The 19,769-nt window shown below is 27.9% G+C and overlaps 1 protein-coding gene across 2 annotated transcripts in view; it reads left to right on the top strand.

Moving 5' to 3' along the window:
* LOC107453361 (MICOS complex subunit Mic60) overlaps nucleotides 1–19,769 on the top strand; it is a 37,440-nt gene that overhangs the window by 10,824 nt on the left and 6,847 nt on the right. Inside the window, exons 5-12 of one of the 2 annotated variants that reach the window (XM_016070163.5) lie at nucleotides 1,595–1,652; nucleotides 2,817–2,915; nucleotides 6,268–6,404; nucleotides 6,952–7,049; nucleotides 8,196–8,325; nucleotides 16,012–16,135; nucleotides 17,206–17,297; nucleotides 17,384–17,515. In XM_016070163.5, the coding sequence (XP_015925649.1) occupies nucleotides 1,595–1,652; nucleotides 2,817–2,915; nucleotides 6,268–6,404; nucleotides 6,952–7,049; nucleotides 8,196–8,325; nucleotides 16,012–16,135; nucleotides 17,206–17,297; nucleotides 17,384–17,515 (870 nt within the window). The remainder of the gene's footprint in view (nucleotides 1–1,594; nucleotides 1,653–2,816; nucleotides 2,916–6,267; nucleotides 6,405–6,951; nucleotides 7,050–8,195; nucleotides 8,326–16,011; nucleotides 16,136–17,205; nucleotides 17,298–17,383; nucleotides 17,516–19,769) is intronic. The other variant, XM_016070164.5, reaches the window with a different exon arrangement.

Here is a 19,769-nt window from a genome sequence, read left to right on the forward strand (position 1 = left end):
AAAAATATGATATCAGTATTCTTGAACAAGCAAAATAAATCTAAGGTTTCGAAATTCTTGACGAAGAAAATTTAAAAGTTTGGTTTCAAAGTGATGCATGCGAGCCTGGGTTCTAGTATTTGACAGATGAAGGCATCATTTTGTTGTTAAATCAAATAGTGATAATAGTAACTGATGCAGAAGATGTAGTAAATGAGAGAAATACACTTTCTCATTCTGCTGCTCTGTGGAAACTTTATTAGATTACATGGGAGGATTTGATTACGGTGACATTACTGAGATTCGTAAAATATGTATATCGATATATGGCGAAGACTCATTACACATTTTTTTAAAAGGAAAATTACTTGTTTTATGTTAAACAGCATGCAAATGTCAGTAATTTTTATATTTTTTGTACTGATATTGATTTTTTCTTTAATAAAAGGGAGTTTTCGGATTATCCGTGGTTTTCGATTGTCCGTGCTACCTGTCCCGGTGATTAACCCGGATAATCGGGAGTGTACTGTACAATGGAGAAGAGGGAACCTGTCCAACTGATTTATATTATTTTTTCTAACTTATTTTTGATTCATTTAAAAAAATGCAAATAATTACATTGTAACAAATAAGTTAACTTTTGAATTTAACCTATTATCAAAGAGCGTTGTTACAATGCATCTATTCTTATCCTCATTACTGTTTAATTAAAAATAAGTTTTTCGAAATTATTTTTTACCTTTTAAAAACAGGTTTCTTTTTTGAATTGCCCAAAAATACACATTTATTTAAATTAATAAGACTTGCTATGAGAGCATATAGGATAGCACTGATATGTCCTTTTCAAAAATGTATTATGGAAATTAGAATGTTTTTAAAAATCGCATTTGATTGGTGTATTAAAAATGAAAAATAAATGTTAATTTTTTAGACCACTGAACAAAGGTGGTTTTCCAAATAAATATTCATATTTTCTGCATTTTAATTTTGTGTCTCCTGGTTTGTTTAGGTTGGAAAATAGTCAAAATTTTGAATGGCGATAAATCGTGCTTGTGGTGATCAGAAAGCATTTAAAAATTGTTTTGTCATCCTGTGCAGAAGTTCAGTTAAAAATTGTTTTGACATCCTGTACAGAAATTCAGTTAATATTTGAGTGCTTTAACTTGTCGAAAAATGATCACAATTTTGATTGCGAAATTCTTATTTTTGTAAAGTAATGGTTACTTAATTTTACGTTTGAGTTCCAGATTTGATTTTCTGTGAAGTAGGAATATGTATCAAGTATAAATTTAAAGGAAAGGAAAATCAAATAAAATAGAAAGGAAATAATTCAATATTTGTTTAACTTTTTTTTTTCTTTTTCAAAAATTCACTACTCGTGGAAAAAAATACTTTTCTGAAGAGTAAGCACAAACATGCTTGCAACGTTATATCAGGATGATATAACGATCAATGACTTTATATCAGAGTTTCTCAAAATTTTTGGTCTGGCAACTAGCATTTTAAATATTATAGAAATCTTTATTTTCCATCTCAGTAAATATGTAAACATTGTATTTGTGTTCTTAGAAAACTTTCTCATTTCATAAATTTTAATGTTATGTACTTTTTTTAGTCTCAGAAATCTGGAAAAGAATCAAAATCAAGAGAATCATCTCCCATAAAAGGCAGCGGTAAAGATTTTTGATTCTTAAATATTATTTAGAAACTTCTATTTGACCTATTTTATTTAAAACAGTTCACAAAAGTATGTCAATTTTCAAGGCAAACTATTTAGTGTTAATTTACTGAGCACTAAATAAAAACGGACCACCCTGAATAACTTTTTATCTAACGATTGAACTTTCACATCCTAAGACTCAATCTTAAAGGTTCGAGGAGGTGATCTCAAATATGCTAATTAATTAATGAAAACAATATTTTAACTTATGAAATCAGACACAAAACATACTTACTCTAAATAAGCATAGCTCTTCTTTGATGTATTCTGATTTTTGACCCCCTGAATTGTAGAGAGTAGCTCATAGCTTGGTCAGGAGAGCAATCCAAATTTTGTACACCTAAATGTTAATTTTATTTTTTGCATATTTTGCCATACTCGATAACTTTTTAAGCTGAATTGAAAAAATTTTGTACACAAATATTTAATTTGTTTATCCAAATATCCTTCAAAAACAAATATCTCATTGGAAGTCTGTTTTCATTCTTTCAGCTTTTGTTTCTTTCAATCAAATAAAAGAATGTGAATGTGTGATTAAAATTCCACATCAAAATAGTTTTTACGTAATATGTTTAGTTATATCTGTTACCATTATTTAAATGATTTAATCTAAGAATGTTTAATATAAGTCTAAAGCAACTATATGGTTGATTGAAAAGGTCCTAAATTTACACAGTCTTTAAAAAAAAAAAAAATACATTTCTTTTAAAAAAGAAAAAATGGTTATCTCACGTGAAAAATCTGTTAAAATTAGGCTTAAGAAGAAAAGAAAAAATTAAACTCTAAAGTTGCTAATTCGCTTTTTTTTCTTATTATTATTTCGCTAAGTGTTACATGGAAAATCTAGCTTCAAAAAGAAATAATTATTTACTCTGCCTGTTTTTTTTAAATCCAGTTTTTTCATGGCTATGTGTCAATAATATTTGAATCTAAATATGGCTTGTTCAATATATAAAATTTTTTTCCCCAAAGAGTATTGTATTTTTCTCAACGAACACATTGGAATCAGTAAAGGCTTACAATGAATTTTTTTTAACAATTTCTTTTCTGTGCTTTGCTGTTTTTATTTTGCATGTCTTATTTTAGTTTTAAAAGCATGTTTTTCATCTTTTTTTAGATCAAAAAACTGTTACAAATAGTAACGTAAATAAACTGGAAAGTGAGCCAGTGGAACAGATTATTCCAATGCCTGAAATCCCAGTTTTGGAGCATGCATGTTTGTTTCTTTTTATTATTTTTTCTTTTAGTTTTTCTTTTGATGTGAATAGCTTTAATTGATACTAATTGTTTATTTAAGTTATTATTCATTTTCTATTAATTTTTTTTTTTACGTGAATAAATATTTTTTAATTGATACCAATGAATATATTATTCATTTAATTTCTACCTTTTTTTAGTTTAAGTAGAAAACTTTTATAAATTAGTTTTACAAAAAATTGTGCTGTAAAAGAAATTTATTAGAAGTTGTTTCAGGTGCTAAATTTAGCTTAAAGTTTCGCTTTGGTTAGCATAAATTCTGCATATAAATGGGAAGCATCAGTTTGGATGTAGCGGTGATTTTTTACTCATATTTTGCAAATTCCGTATGTAAATTTTGCACATGTTTAAAAAGAACCAATTTAAACTAATTTGGTTGTGAATTTTCTAAAATGATATACTTTTTGAAGCTATTTTTTACCCAAAGGAAACTTAAATTTTGAACTCTTAAAATTGAGCCTTCTGAGACACAAGGATGCAAAATCAAAAAAAAAAAAAAAAAAAAAAAAGAAAAAGAAAAAAAATTGTTGCATAGAAAAATAGTACAATAGTTTAAAAATTTAATAGTTCAAGTAATATTTTTAATTTTAATTTGCAATTTTAAATATTTCACTTTCTTTGAAATGAATTTAAAAGCTGTAATAGAAAAGTGCCCTGATAAGAAACTTTATTATCTTGAAAACTACATTTTGTAATTTGTTCAAACTTGGTAACTAAACAATACCTAGAACAAACAATGAGTTTATACAGTAGAGCCTCAATTATCCTGAATGCGTGGGATCATCACTGTCTCAAATGTCTGAATTTCCCAGTTTTATGAATTGCTATAAAATGATTCTATGTAGCTTAACTCTATTCCTACTTTAGTGTTGAATAGAAAAAATAGCTATATTTTAGTTTTACAATAAAAAATTTGCATTTTCACTTCACTATTTTTACTTAAAAATATAAAATATTAAAAATAAAATTTTATTTTTCATATAATTTCTCTACTACCTTCTGTTCGCTGATATATCCCTCTCAATCAAAGCAAAAAATGAAATCATTAATTCAATCTCATTTAGTTTTTCATTTTTGTTTACAAGATGCTGATTTTATTTTTGAAAATAAAAATAAATAAGACAAAAATAAGCTTTAAATTAAGCAGATCAAAATTTCTTCTTTCTACCCCACGATCAATCTGGTTAAAACTGATTTGTCAGTGTTTTTTTAACAAACTTCGTCAAATTTAGGTAGGGACAAAGAGGTTGAAACAAGTTCCGAGAGGCAATAATTTGTTAAAGTTACTTAAGATTTTAGGCTTACTTTATTTTCCTAAATCTGCTGCTCCTTTCAGTTTGATTGGCAGCAGCTATTGAAGGACTACTGATACTTTCTAGCATACAGTAAAAATAAAAGATTTGTCCCTTCCCCGCCACCTCCAAGACGAGATCTTCAGGGTTAAGAAAGAAATATTGAAGTTTTCTCTCAATGCAAGGGGAGAAAAAGAATCCCCCCCGCTTTTCTGGAAAATGTTTAAAGGCTCTAAATTGTATGGCTAACTACATTAGTATTTAAAATTAAGATAATTGCATACAGCTGAGTGAAATGTTAAACTACTGCTTTGAAACAAAGATGTCTCTGTCAAACACGTAAGCGCCGGAGAAGCCCATTACCCTAAGGATGAAGGGGGCATCACCCATTTCCACAGATGAAATTTTTATTTAAACAACACTTTTAAGCTATATTAGATGTCTATCTATCTTAACTGTATTCCCTGTTAGAAATATTTTGTGAAAGATTATTTTCAGGGGATGAAATTAACATTGTAAAAAAGAATTGAAAAAAAAAATGAAGAAAAATTGATTGCTAGACATAACTGACATACAAAATGGTAATGTGCTCTTTAAAAATTTTATCAGTTTGACTCAGACCATCAAACCCAAATTTAATGTATTTAAACATGCGTTCAAATGTGACTAGATAATGTTTTTAAAATTAATTTGTGTACAAAGATCAATTTGAAGTGAGTGGAAAGAAATTTTTTAAATTTTATATTTTTTCAATTATATATTTTCATATATTATGCATCAATTAATAATACTCTCTGGGTGTTAATCTTATGATGAGTTTACAAAATGATGAAATATTTCACCACAATAGTTTTTTCTTTAAAAATAGTGTTAAGTCTTAATATTGATATTAGAAAATTTTTTAGAACTGGGAAAAATTTTGCTAAATTCCTGTTTTTTTTAACTGGAATAATTGACTGGGAGGGGGAGCCTTTTATGTGTCCAGAATATAATCAGATATGTGATTGAAGATAGAAGGAATTATCTGAAATGTTTTTCTTAGCACTTAATTTTTTTCTTTTTGTACACAGAAGATAAATAAAAGACTGTCATTTCGAAGCAATATTCATAAAATTTAAAGAGAAAAAAAACTTTTTTTTTATCTAATAATAATAAAGAATATAACGTAAAGAATACATATATTAAAAAAATTATATATTCCACTTTTTCCACACTTTGCGAGTTGTCAGCACACCAAAAACAAAATTTTAAAAACCATGAAATCCGCTGCAATAACTGAAATTTTTTTTGTTGATAAAACCTATTTTATTTATATTGAAATTTCTCCAATCAGACGCGACAAAAAAGGGTGAATTAAAAGAACATTTTGAGATTCATGTGTTGTAATAAATAATATCTAGATTTTAAAAAATATGCAAAAATCATAGTAATAACTGAAGAAAAAAAACAGTGAAGACACAATATAATTAATGCATCTGATAGGGAATACTCAGGTACTCGATTTTAATTTCCCATATCATATTAATGTCTGGATTTTTACAAACATTAAGTGAAGAGCAACAGAAATAACTGCAGATTAAAACAGTTAAATATTTTAATATGATGTATGTTTGTTGATAATGTTTACTGATAATTATAGTGTAGAATATATTAATTTAATTAGTTTAATATTTATATATCAATGCACTAAGTAAGAAATTCTTTGCACAAACATAATAGACATTTAATGAATTTTAAAATTATTACACACAAAATTATTCTGCAATTTAGAAATGTTAAAAAATGTATTTACTTACACATGTTATTTTTAGCAAAAAGTTAACTAATTTTATTAAAGCCCTATTGTTTGTATGCGTAAACCCTATGCTACAATTTTTTTTTTGTATTTAAATATTTTTTTTAACATTACCTCAAACTTTTCTTTTAAAAATAAGTTATTTTAAAAAGTTTTTATTCTGCAATTCTAGGAATGTAAAAAAAAATGTTTTTACTTACATGTGTTTAACATTGTCTTTTCAGTCAATGAAAATTTGCTTAATGATATTAAGAAAAAACTAGAATCTAGCTATGATGAGACAATATCAGCTTATGAAGATGCAGTTAAGGCAATAAGAAGACATACAAAATCATTATATGAAGCTTTAGATTTACCTGAGGTACCTTTTTTTTAATACTCCTAATTATTTTTCAATGGGAAAATAAGTTTTATAGTAATTAAAAAAATATATTTAATTACATATCTATATCAATTTAAAAAATAAAGTAACTGAGCATTGAATGAATTAATATTATTAAATTTAAATTATTCAAATTAAATATCTAATTAAATCTTGTAATTTTTCTTTGTCTTGATAAGTTTTTTCTATTAATATCTTTATACATATTAATCATGTTATTTTATATTGTATGATTAAGCATATTATTTCTAAGTGAAAACTTGTTAGATATTAATAAGTGCTAAGGTGTTAATAAGTATTTAGATAAATAGATTTTAGATATTGATTAGTATTTTTTAAAGCTAAAAACATGTTTTAATTGTATGAATTCAGTTTTAATAACTGAATAGAAGCCTAGCAACATGTTATGCATTGTTAAAATCGAAACCACTTGCAAACAATATTTAAATAAGAGAATGATTTAAAAATAAATTTGTTTTTAATACTCAGAATTTTTACAAATTTTATCCATATTTTTTTATTGTAGGGTTCTGATAGTGATATTGTTTGGAAAGAAGCCAACCTGGCTAGCACTGACAAAAATAATGCTATTAAAGAGGCACAAGATAAAGCATCTAGCACAAAGTATTTTTTTTTCCTTTCGAACTTCTTAATTTAATTGTGAGCATGATAAATATTTTTTACTGCTGTCTCTGACTCAACTATATTCTATGGACACTACTTTACTACGCATTTAACAAAACCCATGAATTTTGAAAATTGAGTATATAACCTGCTCTTGAGCTGTCATTCGAGTTTGATCCATTGGGTTGCACTTATTATATAAGCATCAGTAAAGAAAACTATGGAAAACAAAAGCAGAAAAGAATTTTAAAAGAATTTCTTTATTAGAGCTTGCTCATTACATCCTTAAACAGGTAGATAGAGTAGTCTGGAGGTTTCAGGTGGTATGGCTGAGAAAAAAAAAGGACTATTTGACGGAACAACATCCTTATCTGACTGGAACCATGGCGTGGTGGGCAAAATTGTTCACTGCTGTTTCAGCTTCAATAAAGAGAAAGCGGGAGGATCGTCTTAAATGGGGGTATATTCCCACGAGAATCCCTTGATTTAAAATCCTAGAATTTAAAAAAAAAATATATTAATTATTGTTTTAAGCATCTTAGCCTAGAGAAAATGTGTGAAATAAACATCGTGACAAATACCTTAATATTTATACTGAAAGCATACTTCTGCCCATATATGATTTGCAGCTAGCATTTTGAATTTAAAATAGCCAAAGGCGAAGCATACAGCAGCTAAACTTTAAATCTCATGACCTCTCATGTGCTAGTTAAAGAGGCCGACAAACAGGTTTGGATGAATTACATACATAGCAAGAGTGTGGAAAACTGAAGAGGGAGCATGTACAAACTGAACTTATATAAAAAAAAATAGCATTGACCCAATCTCGCAATTAAAATTATCAATATTAATTAATTTGCTCGTTTAATCAGATTATTGCTTATGCTTGTAATATGTAGTTAATAGTTCCTGCATGTTAATAAAAATATAATTTTTTAATTGGTAACTAAGAAGCAAAGTTCTAGTATTTAATGTTTAGTATCTATATGAAATGCTAGTCTATGTTTAATTGATGATATAACTGGGCCATCACATACAACAATAACTCAATTTTCTTTGACAAAAAAGTATTTATTTTTTTATATTATTTATCTTCTACAATTTTTTTTTTGTCATATTCATTTGAAATATTTTTTTTCTCTATAGAACTTTGGCTGAAAAACTAATAATAAATGCCAGAAAAGCAGCTCTTAAAGATCCCAATCATCCATTAGTTAAGATCTGTGAAGATACTGTTGAGAAAATAGCCAAAGAACTAAATATTTCTGAAGCTCAAGTAATTATAATACATATTAGTTATAAATAATTATGTTTCTTATATATTTCAATGTTTTATTCAGAGATTTATGGGGCTTTTTTGGTGTATTTTATCAACTAATTCAAACAGCAAAGTTGATTGTTCAGATATTCGTATACAGTGTTTTCATCACAGAAAAGAAGTGTTTTCATTGCAGAAGAGAGAGTTTCTCATCCTTTCTCAAAAACAGGGTGAGATTTCAAAAAGTTAAGCGAAATTTCTCAAAATTAAAAAAAAAAAAGCACAAATAGACTTAAAAAAAATCATTTCTTTAATTATTTAACATTTTTAACATCTTCTATTTTTTAAAGCATTGAATATTTTTGCTGCATCATCGTATGAAAATATTCAACATCTACTTTTTCATCAGCTATTCTCATTAGGTTGCTCAAATGCTTATTAGTCAATCTGTTGTGATATTTTGTCTTAATCCGGTTTTGTGTGCTGGAAGACTTTTCAACTGATGCTGAACTAATCAGAATTACTAAGTAAATTTGCAGCATTGCACATGTATTAGGGTATGTTTCTAAGTATGATCTTAAAAATATTTCAGCCACCTTTACAGTTTTAAAAGAATTATAGCTACTTTTTATCATTAGGTAAATATCATCATACTCTTTCAATAATTTTTCGGCATTCACATAATTTGAAAAATGTTTCGCCAATGATTTAACCTTTTCCTTTGCTTCAGAAAAGCTGAGAGTTTGTAAATACAATGGATCAAAAGCTTGAAAATTTGAAATTGTTTTTGAGGCATTTTCTGTAAATCTATTTTTAAGACCATCAGGAACAGAATTAGTTAAAGAAATCTTTAGCTTAGTAAGGCTTTCTAATGAGGAAGCTGGTATCATCTTCTATTTTAAAACTGAATAATATGCGATCCTCCTTTGGCGTTAAGAATAGGCAAATCATCATCGTCAGTCCTGATAGTAACATCTGATTCTTCATTGTTTTCTGCTGAATTGGCAAAGATGTCATCAATGTCTCTATCAGGATTATTATCCTCCATTAAATTTTGGATAAAATACTTCTCCATATCACCAGGATTATTTTTGAGAAGTGTTAATCTTGTCACAGCAGTGTCTACAGAGGGTTTAATTAAAGATAAATCTGCAGTGTCATATTGAAATAATTTTGAAAGTTTTGTTAATATTGGGGAAATGTCATTGAGTATATGAGTTATATATGTAAACCTTATGTGCCTTATGGCTTGCAATAATCCAGGGGATGTGCAGTCTTTACCTTCAGCTACTTGGGATTCTAAGAAAATAATGAGAGAATCTAATGTTTTGTAAATAACTTGTACAGCTCTATGGAATGAGAGCCATCGAACAGAATGCCGTTCGGGATACTTTAGAGCAGTCTCTTGAACCAATTTTTGTACTATCATCAGTTTTGCTGATCGCACTGCTGAGGCATTAAAATACATAAATATTGTCTTAAGGCTATCATTATATGACTTGATACTTTGAATATCTTTTACAGCATTTTGAAGTACAAGTGCTAATCAGTGGGCACTACAGTGGACAGAAATTAAACAATGATTTAATTCTGTTAACCTTGTAGCTAAGCCTGATTTCTTCCCCAGCATGACATTAGCTCCATCTGAACCTAAAGCAACAATTTTTTATATCTATATTCTTATTCTTTAACATATCTAGTATAGAAGACATTAAAGTTAGTGCTGTGCCATCTGATATATGGATATTATCTAAAAACTTTACAACAGCAGATCCATCTTTGACATATTTAATATTAACTCCAAGGTGCTTCATGTTTGCCAAATCGCATGTTTCATCACAAATGATGGCACACACTTTCCCATCATCTACATCTGCGAGCAAACGCTTTTCAATTACTTCTGCTATAGAATAGTGAAGTTCGTTGACTATATTTCCATGCTCATACTTCACACTTTGTCTTTCAGCATAGTTTTCACAGCCTTGAATTTTTACAAATTGCTGTAAATTACCGAAGAGGGAGTTTGGTAATTCATTAACAGCTAAAAATGGAGCTGACTTTAAACAACTTATTATGAAGGACTCATTTTTTCTCTCAACACTTGTTGTAGCTACTTTCATATCTTTCCAGCAGTTTTCTGGTTCAACAGCTTGCATATGTTCATGAGAATTATTATGCCTTTTGTAGAGAAGTGGTTTTGTAAGATGTACAACCGTCTAGGAAAAGAAAAAAAATTCAGTATATCTTATAAATTTTTTTTTTAAAATCAGTAAAAATGATCTTTTAATGTTTTAAAACTGCTATATTTTTGTTAGTTTAAGTTCAATTCAAAGTGATAGCAGATACAAGTGAATGAAATGATATTTTCACAGGTGCATATCAGAGTAAAAACAAAGTGATTTTTCAACTGACTATTCCTGTATAGGATAATATTACTTTGTTTCCGCTTATTTTGTTAGACCTTAATATATCGGGACTTTTTAGTTTAAAATTATATCCAGATCGCTGAAGTATGAGCTGGGCAAAAAACTAGCTCTAAACTAACAATCCAGTTAACATGCTAACTATAACAAAATTACTGAATTCAAAAATAGAATGTAAAAAGAAATATGCAGTTCGTTACTAATAATTCAGTTAATTTACAAAATGCATTCAAATTGCTGAAGTTCGAAACAAGAAAAAAAGTACGCATGACTAAATTATTAATTAATTTAGTTAAAGTACAAAATATATCCAAATCACTGAAGCACAACAATGCAGAAAAGAAAAATAAACTAATTTTAATTTAATAATACTTCATTTAAAATGCAAAATATATCTAAATTTCAAAAATACCAAAGAAATTAAAAAAAACTTAGTTCCAAATAATTATTCAGTAAAAATTGAAAATTATCTAAAACACTGAAATACAAAAATGAAGGAAAGAGGAAAAAAGGATTAAAAAGTAATTCTATTCTAATAAGTTAAAAACAAAGTACATCCAAATCGCCGAAATGTAGGGAAAAAAAGCAGCTGAAAAAATCAATAGTAAAAATAATACAATAGATGAAAGAAAAGAGTTTTAAACTATTGATTCAGTTAAAACGAAAAAATAAAATTAAAAAATTCCAAATCGCAAAAAAGGCGTGGGAAAAAAACTTAGTTCTTAACAATTAATTCAACCAAAATAGAAACTCCAAGTAAAGTACAAAAATAAAGAAAAAAATTTTTAATTTAATAATAATTCATTTAAAACGCAAAAAACATCCAAATCGCAGAAAGAAGAAGAAAAAAAAAATTTAGTTTTAAACTATTTAGTCAAAATTGAAAATATATCCAAATCGCTACAATACAAAAAACGAAGGAAAGAAATGGAAAATTTCTGATCTAGGAATTTAGTTATAATGCAGAATAAATCTAAATTGCTGAAATACGGAAATAAAAACTGTTCTAAACTACTGCTAATTTTAAACACAAAATACATCCGAATCATAAAAGAACGAAAAATTAACGAAAAGAAAGAAGAAAAAAACTTATTCTTATTTATTTTAATGCTTGAAAAGTACTTATAAGGTGCTTATTTTTTGTTGAAAAATCTGGCTGCACACCCTGCATGTTATGCATTTGCATTTTTAATTTTATATACATAATTAATATACAATTTTGAATTAAAATATTTATATTAAAAATTTAACGAATTTGATTGTTAATGATTAAAAGAATAAACTTACTACTTCCAATTGGATTCTTCTTTTTGCACATACGGCAAAGTTTGCAGAACATGTAAACCATGCTATTTCTTTCTTCTTTTTCCAACCAGTCATACATTTTCTCCCATTTCTCTTGATACTTGTCTGCCTTTGATTTTTTATTTGGCTGAATAATATCCATATTTGTTTCGTTTTGATCGTTTCTACCCACATTTGTTTCATTTTCATTTGTCCGTTTCGGAGTAGAAGATGTTGCCTTTACAAGGTATTTGTCCATCTTACATTAATGTGCAAATAATTTTAACGTCTTACATGAAGATACCTTACTTACAGTATACACGTGGTTGCAGAGAAGTTCTGAAAGGGGTTCAGTGGTTCGGAGGGATGGTGTTCTGTTGTTCTCAAAGGTTCTGAACAATATTGGTAAATATGGAAGCTAGATAATGGGAAAGATGTTGAGAATAATGAAAGATCCAGAAAGAAAAATGAAACGGATTTTATTCTAAATGGCGCAATGCAAAATTTTTTACAAAATGCGAGAAATTCGCGAATTTTGAAATTTATTTATGGAATGCGCAAATTTCTCCCAGTAATAATTTTTTAATGTGAGGAAGAAAAAAATATGCGAGATTCTTGTACTGAACATTTATGAACATTTTCTCTTTACCTGCGCAAAGAATTAGGTAATCTTTGTGATAAACTCCTACAATTTTCAGTGTTTTCACTACAGCGCGAGAACGCGGGAATCTCGCATATTTTTTTCTTTTCTCGCATCAAAAAATGATTACCGCGAGAAATTCGCGCATTCTATAAATCAATTTCAAAATTCGCGAATTTCTCGCATTTTGGTAAAAGCTTCGAATTACGCCATTTAGAATAAAATCTGTTTCACTTTTCTTCCTGAATCTTTCATTATTTTCAACAACTGCCCCGTTATCTAGCTTCCCTATTTACCAGTATTGTTCAGAACCTTTTCGAACAACAGAACACAACCACGGAACCCCTTTCAGAACACATTTCTCTGCAACCACGTGTTTACCGTAGGTAAGGTTTCTTCATGTGAGACGTTCAAATTTTTTATCTGCTAATGTAAAATGGACAAATACCTTGTAAAGGCAAAATCCTCTATGATTCACCAAAAATATTCAATGCTTTAAAAGATAGAAGACGTTAAAAATGTATTATAATTAAAGAAATTATTTTTTTTCAAGAGTTTTTGTGTTTTTTTAGTTTATAGAAATCTCACTTAACTTTTTGAAATCTCACCCTGTTTTTAAGAAAGGGTGAGAAATTCTCACTCATTTTTTGTCTATGATGAAAACACTGAATTTTATTTAAAACAAATATTTTATTTTGAATATACGTTATTTACATAGCTGCTGTTGGAAATATGATCGATAATCGCATCAAATCAACCGAATCTATGCTTGTGATTTATATCTAATTAAGCCACTTGATGATGTCGTAAAAGTTTGATGTTGAGCTTTCATCGGGAGAGGTAACAAACCACGCTTGTGAGGCAGTGTTTCCCACACTGGAGAAGCCAATAACTGCTCAACTCTTCACCTACTTGTACAATAGTTTATGCAAGATACTCAGAAACTTGTAGTTAGTCGATGACCTCGAATCTCAATGCTTAAGAGGCCAAGACTTAACCAAATTGCTTTCTGTGTCTCCTTTTGTTTGTTAAAACTACTATCTTGTAAGATTTTTCAGTAATAGAATGTTAACTTTTTCATCTAATCATTTTCAATTTAATACATGTTTCACAGTGGTCGAATGAATATTTATTTCTGTAAGAGCTTTGTTTCCTAAATTCAGCCACAGCATAAATCAGTCTGCTCCATACATTAATCTGCATAAAAATCTGGAGCAATAATTACCAGAAATGCAATCAATAGATCCACTTGGATTTACTGTAAAATTGGAGCAAATTAAAAGTATCTAAAAATGATTCTTTAATTGTACAATTCGAAATTCACTATGCAAAATAATCTAGTGTTAAAAAATAGAGATTTTAAAAGTCATATAAAAATCCCTAGCTGTTACAGTCAATGCAATTGATAAAACTGTGTAAATAGTAGTTAGATTGTCGCGAATCGAGAGCCTAATAAAGTTTTTGAAGTGTTTTCAAAATTTGTGGGACAAAATATTGTAATAACGTAGCAAGCTTTTAAAAATTCCTTCAAAATTCTTAGTAGAAAGTCTGTTAATTAAACCAGAAGGCGAATCAATATTTGTAGTGAGATGGTAGTGGGATGTTTGATAATCGATGGTGTCAAAAAGTTATTCAAATGTGCGATTCAAAATTTGTGATACATTACAGCATGTTAAAACATCAAAATTTTAAAAATCGGAAAAATCGGATGAAATTTCGTAGTGATAACTACCCAAAATTGACTGACAAAACCACCCGGACATGTGGTGAAATTAGCATGAATCAAACTTTTTAAAAAGGTAGTAATGAACTGCGGTACTTGAAATTTGCATGTTGCAATAAAGTCAAATTAAAAACAGTAAATTTCTAAAAAGTGTAGGAAAGTCATAGTGATAACTATTGAAAATACAATTTACCGATGTGCATATGAATCTGCAGGAATTAAAAGTGTGAAAAGGATTGCTCTAATGGAAATTCATGCTTCATAATAACTAGGTATTAAGAATTACAGGATAAAAATCTGCTAAAATAATTTTGTAAAACAAAGAACAAGACTGCAATCAAAATCAATCTTAAAATGCAATCGAATTGTCACAAAATAAGTGCATTACAGAGTTATTGCTAAAATTAGTGATTTGAAATTAACATTTCGTAATAAAGTTGAAATATATATTTTATAAATCACATGCAGTCCATTGCAATTACAGTTATTAGACTAGACCTTGTAGAATGCGATGAAATTATCGGTCAGTGAGAACATCAAAAGGTACTTTTAACAAGTATGCAGTTCGAAATTTTTGTGTCATAATTCAATGGTAATAAAAAATGACAGGATTAAATAACCAAATTGAACGTGTTGAAATCGGTTGCAACAACAACTGAAGAAAATAATAAAACACATATTTAGTATAGGTTCAGCACGATTTGAAATTCAAATGCGATAGAATTAAAAAATCTGGATTTTAAAACTATGTGACTTTATGACAGAATTGATGCATCTCTAAATTTGTGTGTGGTTTATAAAGAAACGCTCAATTCAGTTAATTTCAACCAAATTTAAAATGATCGGGGAAATAAATGTATTGTAGTAACTGAGTTATTTATTCTTTAGTTACAAATGAAATTCCTTTTGGCACTCATAGAGGACCTAATACTGTCTTTAATTAATCAATAATTAGCCTCATTTCAAATTATATTTTAATGAAAGGTGAAAATGAGAAAATAACACTCTTTTTAGAGCATATTATTTTTTATTTCATAATAGTTGATCATAATAGTTTCTTTTGATTTTATTAAAATAAAATTACGGAATGGAAAGATAGCAAATATTTCATTGTTTCATATTTCAGTTCTTACTTTCTATAAATTTATGTAAGATTTTTTTTAACTACATAAAATCTTCTGCATTTTAATAATTTCCTCTGCAGTTTTGTAGGGAATCTTCAGCTATTTCAAAAATTGAGTTAGGCAAGCATGTATTTATTTTCCTAAATTTAAAAAAAAATATACTTATTTTTAAAAAAATGTTTAAATTTTAATTGATAAAAAGAAGGCTAATGATTCAAACCGAATTAAAATATTTTTATCAGACAATTGAAACAGATTAAAATATCTTTACGAGTTATTAATATTACAATGAGCTGTTATAAAGTATGCTTCGCTAAGTTGCTCTAAAATTATAGCTACTTTTTAAAAATAATTAATGAATTGGTATAATTTTTTGGTTAAATTGAAAATTTAATTTCTATGGAAATAGTTTTTAAAATTGTAGTTGGTTTTTGTGATTTATAGAGCTTATACTCTTTTATTATTTTAATTTTAAGGACGTAAATAATTCTCTTTTATAAATTTCTTTAGATAAAATCCGTTGAAAATGAAGCTAAAACTGCTACTGAGTATCAGAAGCTTGTGAGTAAAAGTAAAGAAGAATTTCAAAGAGAGTTGGAGATCGTTTTACCAAATTATACTCATGGTGCCAGTGGTTAGTACTTTCTTTATTTCTTTTATTTTTCTCAATTTATTTTCATGCATAAAAAGAGTCATTTTTACACCAATATATATATATATATATGATACAATTTAAGATGCAAATACAATAATAATGAAAATTGAAGAGAAAAAGTATAAAATAATTCAAAAGTTGCGACAGCTCCTAGCTGCTAATGTCACTACTGGAAAAATATTGCTAATATGCTTTTATTTATTTGTTAACTGAGGAACAATGAAAAAAATAATCACTGTTGAAGGCGCCTTATCATATTGGCGATCGCAACACTCGAATACGCCATCTAGGGAGAGACAGGTTTCATGTCTTTAGCCCTTCTCCCTTCCCTCTCCTCCTCTTTTTAGTTGTATAGGAATGTACTACGATAATTTCCCTTTTCTTAATATTTTTCCTTTTTATTTAATAAAATTATTTTTTTAAATTTCCGTGATACTTTTTTTAGAGCAATGTTTAATGTAGTTTTCAGTTTCATATAGGTTTCCAACTTAAAAGATTTTAATCTATATGAAAATCAAGGGAGAAACTAACGTACTTCCTTCCTCTATGACTTTCCACACGCTAATGGGGAAAGCATGTGAAGTGTTGCCATAGGTAGAGAGTTCTGCTCTACGCCTCCTGCAGCCCATTTTGATCGCCAATTCGATTTGGTTGTCAGAGGAAACTCCAGTTATTACTAATAATCAATTATTTATAACTTCTTTTCTCTTGATCATAAAGAATTTATTTCACTATTTCTAATTTGAAAAAAAAAAAAAAAAATTCAGTTTTTCTTGAGAAAAAGAGTAAAAATATTTTGACAATGTGTGAGTCACATAAAAAGTAATTTTATTTACGATACTCTTTGAAGGAAAAAAGAAAATTTTTTATGTCCAATATATCTCGATAGATGGCAACATCACTATCATTTCAAACTAACATACATTTTCATACCTGAAGTAGTGCCTCTTTCTGTACTCCTCTTTATTACATTTAAATGTTCCTTCATTTTCCATGTAGTGAAACTCTTTATTTACATGGATACTATACAGTACTTGCATTTATTTTAGATAAAACTATTACTGAAAGTGATTTAAATCTTTTAATCGCTCATGCACATCGAAGAATTGAGCAACTACAGAAACAACTTGCTAGGCAACAGGTATCCATGCAATAATTTTTTTTTTTTTGGAAAATTTATTTGCTCATTAAGTATTGCTATTGATAATATAATTCATTATTTTTTAGGTCACTGAGAAAAATAGAATTGATGAAGCATTGAGACATCAAAAATTTAAAGAAGATAATGTCACAGAAGCTAAAATTGAAGCTGAATTGGAAAAGAGAAATATAGACTTAGAATCTGCTGTTACCCAAAGAGTAAGTAATAATGTAATTTTTAAAAAACATATGTGAAAATACATAATTTTATTTATGATTATAGCTGTGGAGGCAATTGTACAAGAAAAATTTTATCCTGCAAAACTGAGATTACTCTTGAAGATACCTCCTCCTAAACTTCATAAAAAGACAAAATTTTTCTCCTGCAGAAAGTTAATATACATTTGTTTTTAAATTTAAAAGTTTAAAGTGATTTCGTCAGTAAGCAGATGCTTTACTTGATCTTTCGAAAATTCACTTATAATTATGGAAATGTCACTGATAATCTGTACTTTAAAGTCAATAATAAAAGATACATTTAGCTCCATTCTAACCTCAGTCATAGAAAAGGGGGAGGGGGTATTTTTTACTCTAGAGAATCAATCCATATTCCATCCTGAATTTTAAAATGCTTTTATCAGCAATCTCTTTTCTTAATAATCTTTTATCATAAGGCCTGAGCAGAGCCGGAGAGCCTTAGAGGCCCTAAGCACTTAAAAGATTTTGATGCTCCTTAAATGTAATTAAAAATATCAACATAAATAATATTTTTCTTAAATAAAATTCAAGTGAGTTTACAAAAGTAAATCTATGTAACTGCAACATGCTGTTTTTGCAAAGGATCTATAATGGGAATCAAAATTTTTCAATTAACTCTTTGAAGAGTTTTCAATGCTAACCACATATTTTGTGATCTTAGAGCCAAACTAAAATAATTTTCACAATTCTGGTTTTTTATTTAAAAAGAAATTCTCTGATCCACAAGCTATTTTTTTTTCTTCGTTTTAATTCCATGAAATAAAATTTTTTATTCAAACTTCAGGGGGTATATTACTGTATAAACTATTACTGTATAAAACAGAATTAATAATCAATAAAAATAACAAACAACTTTTCTTTCATCTCTGAGAGTGTTGGGAAACCTCTGATGATTCTCCATGAATTTATAAAAGTTTTCTTATTACCTACAGCATTTATTATTATTATTCATTGAACTAACTCTTATGTTTAGAGTACTCAAATCTGTAATTGAACTCCATGCTTACTGAGAATACAAGTCGTTTCCTGACCATGACAAACAGAGTTTATTAACATTTTATTAGCGAACCAAGCATATCATAAATAAAAATTTTGATCACTTTCTAAGTAGCTGAAGTGCTTCAAATTCAACCAGTATTCTATTGACAAAACAAATTCTGATTGCTTCCGGACCACTGAAAACTAAGTTAATTGTCATTTTATCATTAAAGATAATTTTTGTTCAACATAACGTAGAATTTTTTCACCTTATAACTAGGATCCTCCAATTTCAACGGTGTCTTGAACTGAAACTCTGTGTCTGATGACAATTCAAGTTACATTTGTTTCCTAAAAATTGCAAAACAAAATTTATGTTTATCTTTTTGGCAATCGAAATTATGACCCTTTTCAAACATTAACAGGCCCAAAACTAGTAAAAATAAATTATAAAATAAAGCTTTTAAGAGCTATGTTTTTTAGGTGGACTAAAAAGAAAAAAATATTTTCATTTTTGTCAGACCTAAAACAAAAGATATAGGCGTATCACTTTCTTGAGATGGAGAGAGAGAGTAATTAAAATTGGTGATAATCGTATCACCAGCTTTCTTTCCCTCTCCATCTTTAGAAAGTGATGCGTCAATCATTTTTTGTTTTAGGAGTGACAAACTTGAATTCTTCCTTCTTTTTCGCTCACTTGAAAAACGTAGCATTTAAAATTTTATTTTACATTATAATGCAAGATAAAAATTTTATTGTAATCAATTATTAATCATACTCAATTCATTTATTACAATCGACCAAAAATGTTCTACACATTTAATATGTTGAATATACAATTAAAGTTCTGAATTACTAATAAGTCAACTTTATAATTGAATCCTTTTATGTTACTTCATTTTGATTTCCCTTGGGAGAAAATTAGCAACAGAAAGCGAGTCTTGTATTTAATTCATAGACTGTTAGAGCAATTGCTTTATAACGCACAATATGCTTATATTGAACACTAATTTTATTGTTAATTCACATGCAGTCAGAAAAGGAGCTTAATCAAAAAAATCTATCAGTTCTATTTATTTATATTTTTTATATTTCGTTTACATAATCTGTTGACTATAACAAAATGACTGTTGTTTGACCACATGCAAACGAGAAGAAATTTAATGATAATCAATTAGAAAAGTTGTCTTTCCTCACTCTAATAAAAGATTTTAAATCGGTTAAATTTAAAAAACAA

The sequence above is a fragment of the Parasteatoda tepidariorum genome, chromosome 12, assembly GCF_982258835.1.
Source record: "Parasteatoda tepidariorum strain Cologne lab strain chromosome 12, Ptep-v5.0, whole genome shotgun sequence".
In the NCBI taxonomy this organism is placed as follows: domain Eukaryota; kingdom Metazoa; phylum Arthropoda; class Arachnida; order Araneae; family Theridiidae; genus Parasteatoda; species Parasteatoda tepidariorum.